We start from the raw sequence: 13,389 nt of genomic DNA, 5'->3' as shown, positions 1-13,389 counted from the left end.
GACAAACTAACTATACCTGTGCTGGTTTCTCAAAGTTGCTGAAAGATGAAACTCAAAAATGCTTCATTTGCATTAGCAAATATATGATCATTTCACAATAATTTCTGATAGATTTATTTGGTGCCTATATACAGCTACCTAGTAAGAATACTCTCTAGAGCACAAAACAAAATGCCCTTGAACATCCTTCATGGTATCCAGCAACTGACCTCAGAGCACAGGTCTCACTCTGCATCTGCCACATGGATGTTCTGAGCACACTAATGCTTCTTAAATGCCACCAGCAACTTGGAATTGGACAACTGAATGGTGCTGTTAATGTCAGTCAACACAGCGAGAAGAGCTTGTACCAAAGAAAGAAACAGGTTGTCCAAAACTATCAGCTCCAACTAATGCACTATAAAGTTGGTATTATATCTCTTCCCTCTTCTCACCTTCCCAAGAAGGGTCAGGGATTCCTCTTTTCTTTCAGTCCGAATCCCATCCAGTAACTGAAAGGCTCCTTGTACAACTGAGGTCGCTCTACTATATGTGCTCTAATGAAGGAACAAGTGATACTAAAAGGGCTCTAAAAACTTCATTATTTTCTGTAATTTCAGATACTAGTTATTTCTGTAGATGCACATATTGCATAGGGGTGAAACAGTCAGTTCTGTTATTTCAGGGCAATTAAAATGCACTAATATTAAGCTGTTCTAAAATGAATTATAATTTTAACCAGGGAATTTCATCATTAACAAGAACTGCTAGAAGTCTGTTAACATCAAATTGGACTGGAAAATTTGCAGGAATAGTTTGTTAATCTCTTCACACAACTACTCTGTTTCAATGGCTAATTTAACATGAGAAAGTAATCTACATCTATGGCTTTAGATTAAAACCCTTAGTACAGTAAGTAAGCTAAATGACAGTAAGTTAAAATGACAAAAGAGACTGGTTTGGTCAGTGAAAATTTTCCCTGCAACTTGCTGAGAAATAGCACCAACAATAACATGCTTGGAATTAAGGAAAGCAGCTGTATAAGCTTGTAAATAACTCATCAAGCAGATGTATGCTGCAGTGTCAGGACTGAAGGGAGCATTAAGCTTTGCAGTAAGTATATATGAAGTCCAGAATCTATAACTGTATTGTGAAGCTGCCACTGCAGTTTAGGTTTTATGTAACAGATGGGAAGTGAGGATTCCTTGAAAACTTCTTGCTTGTACTAACATAAAAACCCCCCAAACTTATGTAAGATTTGTCTATAAGACAATTCAAGAAAACTTTTAATACATAACCAGTTTTCATTCCCGACATATAGAACTGTAAGTTCTGTCCACAGCCATCCAACACTTACTTGCCCTGACTTTTACAACAGAGGAAGTGGAAGTTTATACCCTATTGGGGTCACTGTTCAAAGGGCAAACTTCTAATTTTGTTTTGCAGCTTTCCAGATCCTTTTCCAATAATTTTCCCAGCAGTTGCTTATAATAATAATAACAACAACAACAATAATAGGAAATCAATATTATAATTACAATGCAGTAATATAGTTACTAGTATATACCAGAGAACATATTTATTCCAAAAAGAGAACATATCTTATTCCAAACAGAGAAATTCATTCTTCATGCTAGATAGTGTTCTTACATTTACCAACTGATGAGTTGCACCCAGCAGTTAACTTTGTTATAAGCAAAAATAAAGACATTGGTAATTTTAAAAGGATGCTCTTTTCCTTCTCTCTCCACTGAAAGAAAGAGCTGATGCTAGGATACAGTCATTCAACTACAGGATGTATTTCTGAAATAAGAAGGAATGGGAAGCTTGTTCCCAGATGTTTTGAGAATGTATGCTCAGTAATGTCTAGATTTGACATTTGCATGTAGCGACTGCCAACCAGAAATACTGAGCCCCACAAAGGGGTTGAATATATCAATTCAAATGCAAGTGAGTGAAACCTCACTTACAAAGGACTTGCTGAAAAAGGGAGCAAGGTAAATATGTTTATAAATGTAATATTTTGTAGACAGTTTAGAGATTAGGACACAAGTCCCTTGAGTCATCAGAGAGTGGCTTGGATTGGAAGGGATGTCCAGTTCCAATGCGAGCCCTTCCCCCCGCCATGCTGTGGCAGGGAATGCCACCCACTAGACCAGGTTACTCAGGGCCCCATTCAACCTGGCCTTGAACACTTCTAAGCATGGGGCATCCACAAGTTCTCTGGGTAACCTGTGCCAGTGCCTCACCATCCTCACAGTAAAGAATTTTTCCCAATGCCCTCTTTTAGTTGAAAACTGTTGCCCCTTGTTCATCACTATTTAGATTGAACTCATTCAGTATTTGCATGTTTTGACATGACTACAGAATAAGATAACCTCATTCAGAAATGCTGATGCTTTCTAATATCTGACAGACAACAACATTTGTTCTGCCCATTTCTCTACAAAAAAAACCCCAACAAACAAAACCCCAAACATTTAAAACAAAATTATGGAGTTCACAGTCAGCACTTGCTGTAGCATTTGATATCCACTTCCATGAGGATGCCCATATTAAAGGAAAGTCAATGGATTGCACACAACATGGTCAAAACAGGATCCCCAAAAATTCTGTCTCACATTTATACCCAACTTCATGTTAGGTTTTTGCTAAGTGGTGCACCATAATCCCATATAAAAAATGGCATTAAATACCAAAAATACTTTAAAGAGATTTTTATCTTTTCTTATATATTTCACTTCGCACTAAACTTACCTGGGTGAAACAAAGTGCATAATAAGCTAAGAGGATTTTCTGCAGAGGTATGCCATTAAGCCTTTTAAATCCTAGCATATCTGCAACCACCCATGTACAAGCTCATCAACCAACCAACAACAAAAGCAGATACTGCATAAAGTTCCCTAATACACAACAAAAAATGGAAGCCAACATGTTAACTAAAGGGTATCACTTTTTTTTTTAGATTTCATTAAGTTCTTTAGAATACAAGGTGTCCTCCAACCTATCAAAGCTGAACAGAAATTGTGAATGTAACAAAATGTTTTCAGTAAGCAGGCTCAAAAGGAATACCTAACCCACCTTCCCACCTCTCTGACCTTTTACAGCTCACAGTCTAAGTCTGGTCAATAAAACCACAGGAATATTTCTTTTTTAACTTACTAATTGATTGCCCAGTGAAACTCAGCTTTTCCCTCTAGATAAGCAATTGACATTATCAGTAGTTTTATGGAATTTAAATCTGAAAAACACCAGGTAAAAGACTTATGCTACTATTGTCTAGAAAAGGGTTCAGTCTCATTTTAAACAGAGACATTAATTCTGAAAAACCTGTTCTAACACCTAAAATAATTCAGCGTGTTAAAGTGCCTTCAGAAATCTGCTTCAGGATAGGTAAAGTAAGGTTACTACCAGAACTTTCCTCAGAAAAAGCCCAGAGAAACATGTCCTCTGCAACATCAGCTCTCTTGACCTTGTGGTAGACATTTACATTTCCAATTACCTAAGTTAAAGAAGTGATGCTTTTTCCTTGTATGCTCCTCATTAGCCTCTTTCCAGCCAAACTAATGGAATTTATTACTGCAAGAGTTCACTGACTGTACCATTTCCCATTCAGCTTCACATGCTTAACAGTATTTTTTCCTCTGTGAAAGATGATTCTTGGACAAATTAAAACTTTCAAAATTTGTGTTTGTCCCCCCCCAACTTCTATTACTCTAAAATCTAGTTACTGCGCTTGAAACCAACTTGAAACCAGTATAGTTAATCTGAAAGCTTAATAATGAAGTTGTACAGCATAAGGTAAGCTACACCACAGCACCCCTGCATCTTCCCCCATGCCCACACTAGCTTAACTAGAGAGTAAACTCTCTAGTCTACCATCCCATGTGTCACCAGTGATAATGAAGCAATATGGTGAATTGCCCCAGATCACCAAGACAGCTAAAAAAGTAAACCCCCCACTGCCCTGCATTTGTCTTCATCCAGTCTCACACAGTTGATGCCACTTTGAAGCAACATGGTTCTGATGCTGACATAAGGAAGGTTAGAGGAGTACTGCGGCAGTATTGCTTAAAATCATCTTACATTAGGCTTAAAACCATGCTAAGATTGTGACTGATTTTGCCTAACTTAGTCAGAAATGTAAGACATATGTGAATAATCAAACTCAGAGACACCTACAGAGAATGAACCTATGCTAAAACCAGTCATCAGGGTATATTTGCAGAAGTCTTTCCTCTGGCAACAAATGTTTTACTGCCAGTTGCTTCCTTCTATCCTGGTCTACAGCTTGCTATTCTTCAGTCACTGTCTGACAGCTGGTTTTGGATGTGTTATATAGAGACTAATTTTATGCTCCTCTTTCCTTTCACAGTAAGAGATAAACATCTATTAATTTTAACGCTGATGCAGTTTTCAACTAGTTTACTTTTGCTGTTAGCCTTAACTTAGACAATTTGGCTCATAGTTTGGTCTTGGTTACTTAATATTTGTGCTACAATAAGGGGAAGGAAATGCAAAAATTAATACACTTTTCTATAAAGTTCTAGCAATATACCATTAGAAGAAAAAAAAGTACTTCAAACTACACTGTTTCTGACTTTATACATACTTGTCACCTGAATTAATGCAAAGGAGCAGGGTTCAGAAACCCTCTCAAAGCAGTCTATGTTCCAGTTAGCAAATCTGTGTTCACATTCAAATTCTGACCAGATAAGTATGTTGGGAGTTTCCTTCCTGCATGCCACGTTGGGCACTCATCTCAGTTTTACACAAACTGACTTCCATTCTCATCTCATTTACGCATGTTCTTGGCCATTTACTCTCAAGTCTATTTCTGGACAAAAGTATATGGTAATCTGGTCTCGTGATTCACTGCAAATGATAACCCTCAATGTTGAACTAACTTTACTCTAGAGATAGAGCTCTGTCCCTTTTTGGGATAATTGACACATTACAGCAAGTAGCACTTCCACAAGCAAATCTAAAGAGATTTGGTGAGGTTTAGAGCAGTCAGGATTAACATGAAGAAGGGTCCTGGGTAACATTAAAAATGAAGTCTAAGGAAGACCCTAACCTTACAAGTTGCAGAAGGAAGGAGGATTATGATGTTGTTAAAACTAGAGTTCCATGGCCTAAAAATATGTACAATTTCTTATTTGCTATGAGACAAGTATTTGTAATATTCAATATCTTAATTTGCATACAGCATATATCGAAGAAGAGATAACCATTTTTATATTTGGTTGGACTATATGCCAAGTTTATTGTGTTCAGAAGTTCATAGTGCACACACTGTTACTGGAAGTTGAGATAAAACAAATGGTGAATCAAAGTTATCCGTTCCCTCTGCTGTCCATTGATAACCTGATTCAAGCAGAACCCTTCCCGTTCCAGCAAATGGTGGCCAAACTACAAACAGAAAGCTCAGAAGAGTTAGTTGTGGTCCAAACATCAACTTCAACAGCAGAGTATCAATCCTTTTACAGTATCCCTGGCTATAAAGTGACAGGGATAGGACCGCACATTCATTTTACAATTCAATGTTGGAACGTTCAGTTTATTAACAAACTAGAATTGAGTTTTATTTTGTCACTGAAATATTGTTTGTATGGTAACTTCAGATTTTGAGGTAAAAAAAAAAAAAGGGCTTGTTAGCTGTTTGCTACCTGAAGATAATTTCTCCCCTTATTTTAAGTCCAAAGACAGCAGAGTAAGTAGTAGTTCTGCTAGTTACTCTTAATTATTTAACCAAGCCAAATTGAAACAGCCAAATTGAGCCTCAATAAAAAGCTACTGAAGCCTCAGAGCATGCCAAACTTTGAACCATCTACACACACCTATTTGGGAAAGCATTTTAATTCTCATGGAGGAGGAGACAGTAGGTAGTGGCCTCCAGGAAAAGCTTCTAGCTGAAACTGTGAAATGCATTCCATACACACCATCTTGGGTATTGAATTTAAATCACATTCAACTACAAGCCTGTGTGAATGGCCACCACAGGCAAGTCATATCTCATGCACACATGCAAAAGCAGCATGAAATAAACAGGCAAACACTGGGAAACTTTCAAATGGTCAAAACCTGATTTTCACTAGTTCAGTGAAGATTAAACTCTTCATTTGAGGTAAACTGGCATTCTTCTGCATGATACCTAACCAGTAGAGTACAAATTTCTCAGTCTCCTCCCTTCCAGTAATACAGATGCTGCACTAAGAGATCTCTCACCCAAGTTCTACAACTCTGATTTTGGAAACACTGGGATTCTCCTGATTTGCAGTTTGGTATAGTTGACATAAACAAATCATGCAGTCCTACTGGGAACTGGAGGATGCAATTGCAAAAGCATTATTGCCACAGAAACACCTCCAAACATGGCTGCACAGGTTTGGTGTTTTTTTGCACAGTCACATAGAGCTTCAGTATCAAAAGTTACGCAGTAAGAAGAGTTTACTGATTTATTCAGAAAAGACCTGAGTTTGGGACAAAATGGAAGAGGGTAGTTATCTCCCTCCCCTCAAAGCAATAAACACAAGACCTTTCCATATTACATGCATGTCCATCAGTAACTTTTATTTGCTGACAAAACTTTTACCAAAGGCATTAGAGTCAGGACCCTCTAAGAGTTTGCTGTGGCTGACCAGTGAACATATTTTTCTCCACCACATGCCCTACTAATTTAAAAATGGAAAAAAGTACAGATTATGAAATGAAAAAAGCAAGATTCTTCAGAAAAACCTACCCTGTGAAATGCAATTTCTTTTACTTTTTCTGGTAAGACAGAAGTAGTGAAAATATATTAGTCACTGTATGACTACTGGTGCCTGTGAGTTGATGCCGAACAGTCTCCAGCTTATGAATTACATTAAATTAAGTACCCCAGTCACTAATATATCCAGTTTGCCATACATATGCAGCTTTCTCAGAAAATACTCCTACACAGAGAATACCCTGATCATAGGTCAAATCAGTTCTTCTATCCAGTATATTCTGTTACCCCAGCTGTTATCAGCACACCAGCTGAATAAGATCCTCCTAGTATGTGATAATTTTAATTGTACACAGCCAAAGGACTGACAGTTAATTACACCTGAGACAATTTTAACATTTGTCTACAGAAAAAAGTCCTTGTCAGGACAGGACATCAGTTTAACATCAAAAGTAACAAGTACGGTTTAGACAGACATCCATTTAAAACTCTGCAACAGCTTTTTATCTTTGAATGTTTACAACCAAACAAGTTTCAATCACTCAATGCAATTGACTTTAAGAAAAATGCTCTCAAAGAAGAAAAATATCACCAAGTATATCAATAGCCTTGCTACTGAGCTGAAAAGTCAACAGTTGGAGTAAGTATTCTGTCAACTGCTTTCCTGGTGATGCCCTGAAAAATTCTGATCCGGACAATTGCAAAAATAATCTCATATCCCTCTTGCCCTGTAAAATCAAAGGACATTTTATACGAAGATGTGCCAAACTGTTTCAGGTTTTCTAGCATCAACAGTCACAAAACATCTAGCATTAGTGATTAGGGGCATGAGAAGTATATTAAAATGGAGAAAAGGATAGTGAATCTTTTATTTCAAGGGAAGAATAAATACATCTGAACTTTTCAATGCTGAATTGCTGTGTCACAAAACTTAGCTGCTGAGGGAACTGAAATCTAGAGTCTTAAAACATGCATGCAAATAACCTGAAACAAACTTGCACCATATTGGTTTCTCTGGAAACAGTACACATTTGCTGTAATAATAATTTAATTACAGCAATACATTTTAAGTTTGAACCAGGAACATCCATTGCAGAAATAGTAAAATTCTACCAGTTTGCTTACAGCTTCCTTCAAGAGGCTAAAGCTTAAAATATGGAAATCCACTAGTTTTCCATTTATGGAAAACATCATCTTGACTAGCAAGTCTAAGCAGGCAGCTTATATATTTTCATTCTGTCTTAAGTGTTGGCATCAGCTCTGGAAAACTGGTATTGTATCAGCAAGCTAGCATCAAGTATAACTATTAGCTACAGTTGGAATGAGATTTGTATTCCATCTCTGGCCCTTCCAGCAAACACTTGGGTTGTGTTCTTTAATAAAGCATTTGTGTGCCTGACGTAAAGGTATTATGTAAAAAGGAATATCAGGTCCTCGGTCTGGGGTGTTAGAAGTTCTACAAATGATGTTAAATTGGAAAACTGGTGTTAATAGGAAAGCTGTGCCGCCAGAAGCCTCTGTTACACAGTATACTTCTGAGACTACAGCTGTAAAACCATCTTGATTAAACTTTTTGAAATTAATTTTTCCTCAGACATGAGAATGTTGTCTTCATGACTAAAAGAATAACTGGGTTCTCTACATCACTATCACACACCAGCCCAGCACACACTAACACCTACAAACTCTGTTGTTGTCTTCAACATGCCACCAGCATTTATGTAGCATTTTGGTAACGAATGTAAAAGTGATCAAGAGGCACCAACTTCTAAAGTTACTTCACTCAGAAGGAAAGCAAATCTCGTGAGGCCCTGTAGAAGCCGAAGAAATAGTTCTCATACAGCTGACATAAATAGCATGTGTAAGCAGCATTTAGTATCATTAACAGGTGGTCATGAAACTAGTAGCTCTCCATTTCCACACTGAGGTGTGACACATACAACTACACCAAGGAATCACCAAGTACTAACAGCAGATGAAGTTATGATGCTTTAAAAGTATCAGAAAATATGCCAGCACTCAGGTCTGGCACTGATATCGAGAGGATTAATTAAAAATTTAGGCCAGCTTTTTTTTAACTCCTGTTTTTTTAATCATTACATTGAGCACAAATTTATTTGACTTTTAAAAAAGTTTGGTTTTAAAGTTAGAACTCAACTGTTTTGTAAGGTGATGTGGCCCCTAAGCAGCAAAATAATACCTATTTTCCTAGTTTAGGTAACACTGAGTTACATGGGTATAGGCATGTCACCATACACAGATGTATTATATTGTCATAATTTTGTTTCAAACTTCAGATATATTTTCCTCACATAGCTGGGATAATAGTGCTGCTTATATTCCAACTCAGATAGGTAGGAATGTTACAGGCTGTTGGCCAAAACAAGCTGCTCAGCTATCAGCAGGTAATGGGCCTTTCAGTTCCCATCTTTCAGTTGCCAGTGCATTTGACACGGTGGTTCGTTCTTCTGCCTCCAAAGTTGAAGATAAATTGATGAGCAAGATGGACACAGTGGTTCTTCAAGTGCTGCATTCCCAATTCAATATATCCTGTAGGTGTGAACTACCTAAGAAAGGTTTTGGTCTTAGAACCAATGTCAGAAGATGGACTGAAGTTCTACTTACTTTTATGCAGTCACCTACTAAAAAATTCAGTTCTCTGAAGTAATATTTCAACAGTTGTGTATTGTTTTATCTTTCTTTTGAGAAACAGATCTTTCGAGAAAGCCCTATGTTGCTCAGTTTTATAAATTTTCACTAATAAATGAAAATTGAAGAACAGCCTATTCCACCACTTCCCAGAATAACCCATCTCACTGCTGGTTGTCTATTTAAAGATTTTCAAGAAACTTGATGGGCTATGCTCTAAACCACAGGGGATTACCTACACAGATTACTTACTTACATGGCCCTATATGAAATGCCATTGCCTTAGAATTCCTGGAACCTGTGGAAGACCCAGTCACTTCAACCCAGCTCAGAGCAGATGTTGAGCCACATGTTAATATCAGCCTCCACCACCATTACTAATTTTTTATTTTAGGATGCTAGCTTTAATGGCACAAAGCCCTTAAAGAGAATCTGCCATTTGTTTAACAAGTTATAAAATTACAAGATTGTAGTAAAAATATAGAAAACCAGATTTGCTTCAATTTCTACTTGATTTTAGCATTCTAATTTTACATCTTAAACTGTTGTGTCTTAAAGCCTATACAGTGCAGGTTGTAAACTCCAACAGCAATGAAGCTTAGCAACTGAAATGGGAAAGGGTTTTTTTTTAAGTTATTCTACAAAAGCTCTAAGCAGTCTTTAATTTCAACATGAAATTTCTTCAATGATTATATAGCTGATAAATAGCTGTTCCTTAAATTGCACCCAACCTACGAGGTCAAGTTGAAATTAACATAAACATAAAATGTCAGGTAAAGAATGCTCAGTTTCTGTATCAACAGTTACCAGTACCCATAGTTAGTTTTTGAAAGTACTTCCAAAAAAGTTTCCTTAAAATGATGTAGTTAAAGCAAGCATCATTTAAAAAAGGAACCCTGGATAAAATACTTTATATCAAACTAAGCCATGACTGACCTCATAGTCTAGTTTTATTCTCCTATTAATTCTATTTTGCTCAAAGAGTTTTGTAATCCAATTAAAGTAGTTTATCATACATTATTCTACATTTACCATTCGCCCAGGAAGTGCAAGTCTGGTTAAAAATGAAAAATATTTGCTCATTGTCTGCACTGTAATTTTCTAGCCGGCAGCATGCTAAAACAGAAAAAACCCTACAGATTAGACAAGCTGTTTTTGAAAGTAATTAGCTGCCTGTAGGTATGAATTACCATACCACATTGAGATGTTTTCTAGGTCAACATAAAAAAGCCCTGTAAAAGTACAAGTGATCCAACTATCATTCGATGAAAGACGGATCAAGTTAAGGGGCACCACACAAGGTAATGATGTGTTTGTTTACAACAGGAGGCCATGACTAGACTAAACTTGCCTCCTGCTCTGAGGTGCCTAAAAATTAACTGCTACCACAATTTCTGAGTAACTAAGATAGCATTTTCTTTTCATGCTGTCCCTAGTCAACAAGCTCCCTTCTCTGTCTCCAGTTCAGCACAAAAGATACAAGACAAAAATCCTTTCATTCACGTGTTTATGCTGAATGGTATAAACCAGCACAACCAACACTTACATTCTGCTTTGCACAAAGGAATAAACATTGCTTATAAAGGTCAGATTTTAAAAAAATTAAATAATACTATAGAAGTCAGAACGCTAACACATTCTTAGGGTCATAGAGCTCTATGTCCCTCTCTTGAAGGTCACCTGAAAGAGACACTAGTGCACTGAATTCAAAATTAAGTAGAAGGCTATATTTAGAATGATTTAAAGCAAAAAAAAATCTAAGATAATGTAATTTTTGTTAAACTGCTAAACATTTCTTAATGATAAAAGGGGGAAAACCAGTCACACATGCCATCACTGATATACCTTCAGTATATCAGTTAGAAGTGAGGGTGAGGTAAGGACAAAGTAAATGTTTTCACATACCACCAAATGACTTAAAGTGTGTTTGAGGAAATACTAAATTGCCGTTTCTCAAAAAAAAAGTTGCACACTTTTTCTCACTCCAAAAAGTTAATATCTTTGAACAGTTACTCTATAAGTAGTTTTCCTTCTAATATTACATTTCAAATATTTCTATTCTCAATTATGAGCTTATTTTAAAATGGTGGATTTAACTCTGCTGCAAAACAGCAGAGGCATGTGTGAAGCATGTAGCAACAACTGATCTCATCCAAATACAAAGTCCAAAATAAACATAATCTAAGGGAATTCAGGATCATCATGCAAGTATGAAAGCAACTTTTAGCATATTATGTTTGAGTTAGTAAAGTTACAGCCTAGTTCAGCGTATTTTATATGCCCAGTTCCAGTAAAAGGTAAATTAAATCCCCTGAGGAAATGCATGCAGATCATGATTATATAGATCAAGGAAAACAGTCTTTAAAAGTCTAATAGCATTAAATGCACCAAATTTCCACAGCATATACTTCTGTGCAAACATCGTACTTTAGCTGTGATAGGTGCTTTAGCAAACTCTCATTTTTCGTTTGCAGAAAACTACCTGCATAGTCCTCTGAAACACAGAAGAAATCAACATATAAGGAACAGACTATCAAAATCCTTCTTTTAGGATTAGTTTAGCAAGAAGTCCCATGTATTTCCGCCAGTTTGCGTGTCTGTGAAGGTAAAACTGACAACAATAACTTAGTTGTATAAGAACAGAAAGACAAACCTGGACCTGCTGAAAAGCTTTCAGTCTCTTCTTGAATCTAGAAGGTAAAACAAAATCACATCCTCGAGCTAGCAATGCCAACTCTTTTCTTAGATCAGGATCTTGCCGTAAAGAAATCTCCTTTATCCTCATGCTTTCGGATTTCATATAATGTCTCTGTGTGCCAGTCCAGGCACTTGAGTCCCAGTAAATAGCAGAGCTGTTGTATTATCACACAGTGCCACTTAAAGCAGCAGCTGCACCCGAGTTCTGTGATATTATAAGAGTCAGCTCAACTTCACCCGCTCCATACATTAAAGGGAACTTGGCTGGAATCGCAAAAACAGATTGGAAAGTCACTTTGGGGGCCTGCCCTTTCGTCCATGCATTCCAAAGTCTAAATGGGACAGTATGAAAAAAAAAAACCAACAAACCCTGTTTGGAGGAGCATCTATAAAAGCAGCTTCCAATTTTAAAAAAAGCAAGCCCTACAGGAATGCAGGACTGCCCTACAGAGGCCAGTCGTGGTTATTTTGTAGCTTCCTCCTCCTCCCATCCCCCTCAGCTTTCCCTTCTGTCACAAAACACTCACTCCCTAGCTTCAACGAAGTACCTCACCAAAGGATAAGGTTTATTACACAGCAATTAAATTCCTTTTAAACTCTTTAGCTGGAACCCTATTACACTGGCAAAATGAAGGCAACAATAAAAAAGCTGCAGACTTTCAGAGTGGCTCACAAATCATGTAAAAAGATTTTTTTTTTGACATTCATCTACATGTAAGTTACTGTATGGTAGGAATCTAATAATTTAAATGCAAAGACAGAAAGCAGTAGCAGGAAAGAGGCAAATGTTACCACACTGAAATGCTGCTTTAAATCATGTTTTACTAAAAGGTTACATTAGAAATACCAATGATGTCAGAAAATTTGAAAAAAAGCTGACCGGATACTTTTTTTCTTTGCTTAAATAGGAGCTTTATAAACATTTACATCCACATACTAGATTGAACACCTGTCACATTTCAGTAGCACTAAAGTTAGAATCAGCTACCACTCTACTCCATTTTCAGTGTATTGAATCTCAAATACATTTTATGGGGGTGGTAAGGCCAAGTTTTACTCCACATCAATATTCTTCATGGAAATAGAAATCTGATAAGCTTTTGTGGAAATTGAAGTGACCTTACATCCTTCCTCCTTTACAGTTTTAGGTAGATTACCTGATAACTGGTGAAGTTTTCATGTTTTATATGGGTATACAGTTATCACAGCAATCTTTAGGAAATGTTCCTATTTTGATACCTTTTTTTTTTTTTTTCAAATATCACCATTGCAGTTATGGGTATGGCAAATCTTACTATTCCAGCTCAAGCTTTGAACACTCTCAGCACCCCAAAATTCTCTTAAAATAATGGTAT

General features: G+C 36.8%; 1 protein-coding gene across 2 annotated transcripts in view; it reads right to left on the bottom strand.

Annotated features, from left to right (window-relative positions):
• PPP2R3B (protein phosphatase 2 regulatory subunit B''beta) overlaps positions 1-13,389 on the bottom strand; it is a 45,725-nt gene that overhangs the window by 18,349 nt on the left and 13,987 nt on the right. Inside the window, exon 1 of one of the 2 annotated variants that reach the window (XM_050331300.1) lies at positions 11,991-12,440. The exons of the other annotated variant lie outside the window; for it this stretch is intronic. Coding sequence (XP_050187257.1) covers positions 11,991-12,137 — 147 coding nt within the window. The 5' untranslated portion in view covers positions 12,138-12,440. Of the gene's footprint in view, positions 1-11,990; positions 12,441-13,389 lie in introns of those variants that run through there. 2 annotated transcript variants of the gene reach the window in all.

Source organism: Myiozetetes cayanensis, unplaced genomic scaffold, assembly GCF_022539395.1.
Source record: "Myiozetetes cayanensis isolate MyiCay16 unplaced genomic scaffold, myiCay2020 scf5-8, whole genome shotgun sequence".
NCBI classification, from domain to species: Eukaryota; Metazoa; Chordata; class Aves; order Passeriformes; family Tyrannidae; genus Myiozetetes; species Myiozetetes cayanensis.
The sequence above is the reverse complement of the archived record's forward strand: the minus strand, read 5'-3'. Positions and strand labels throughout refer to the sequence as shown.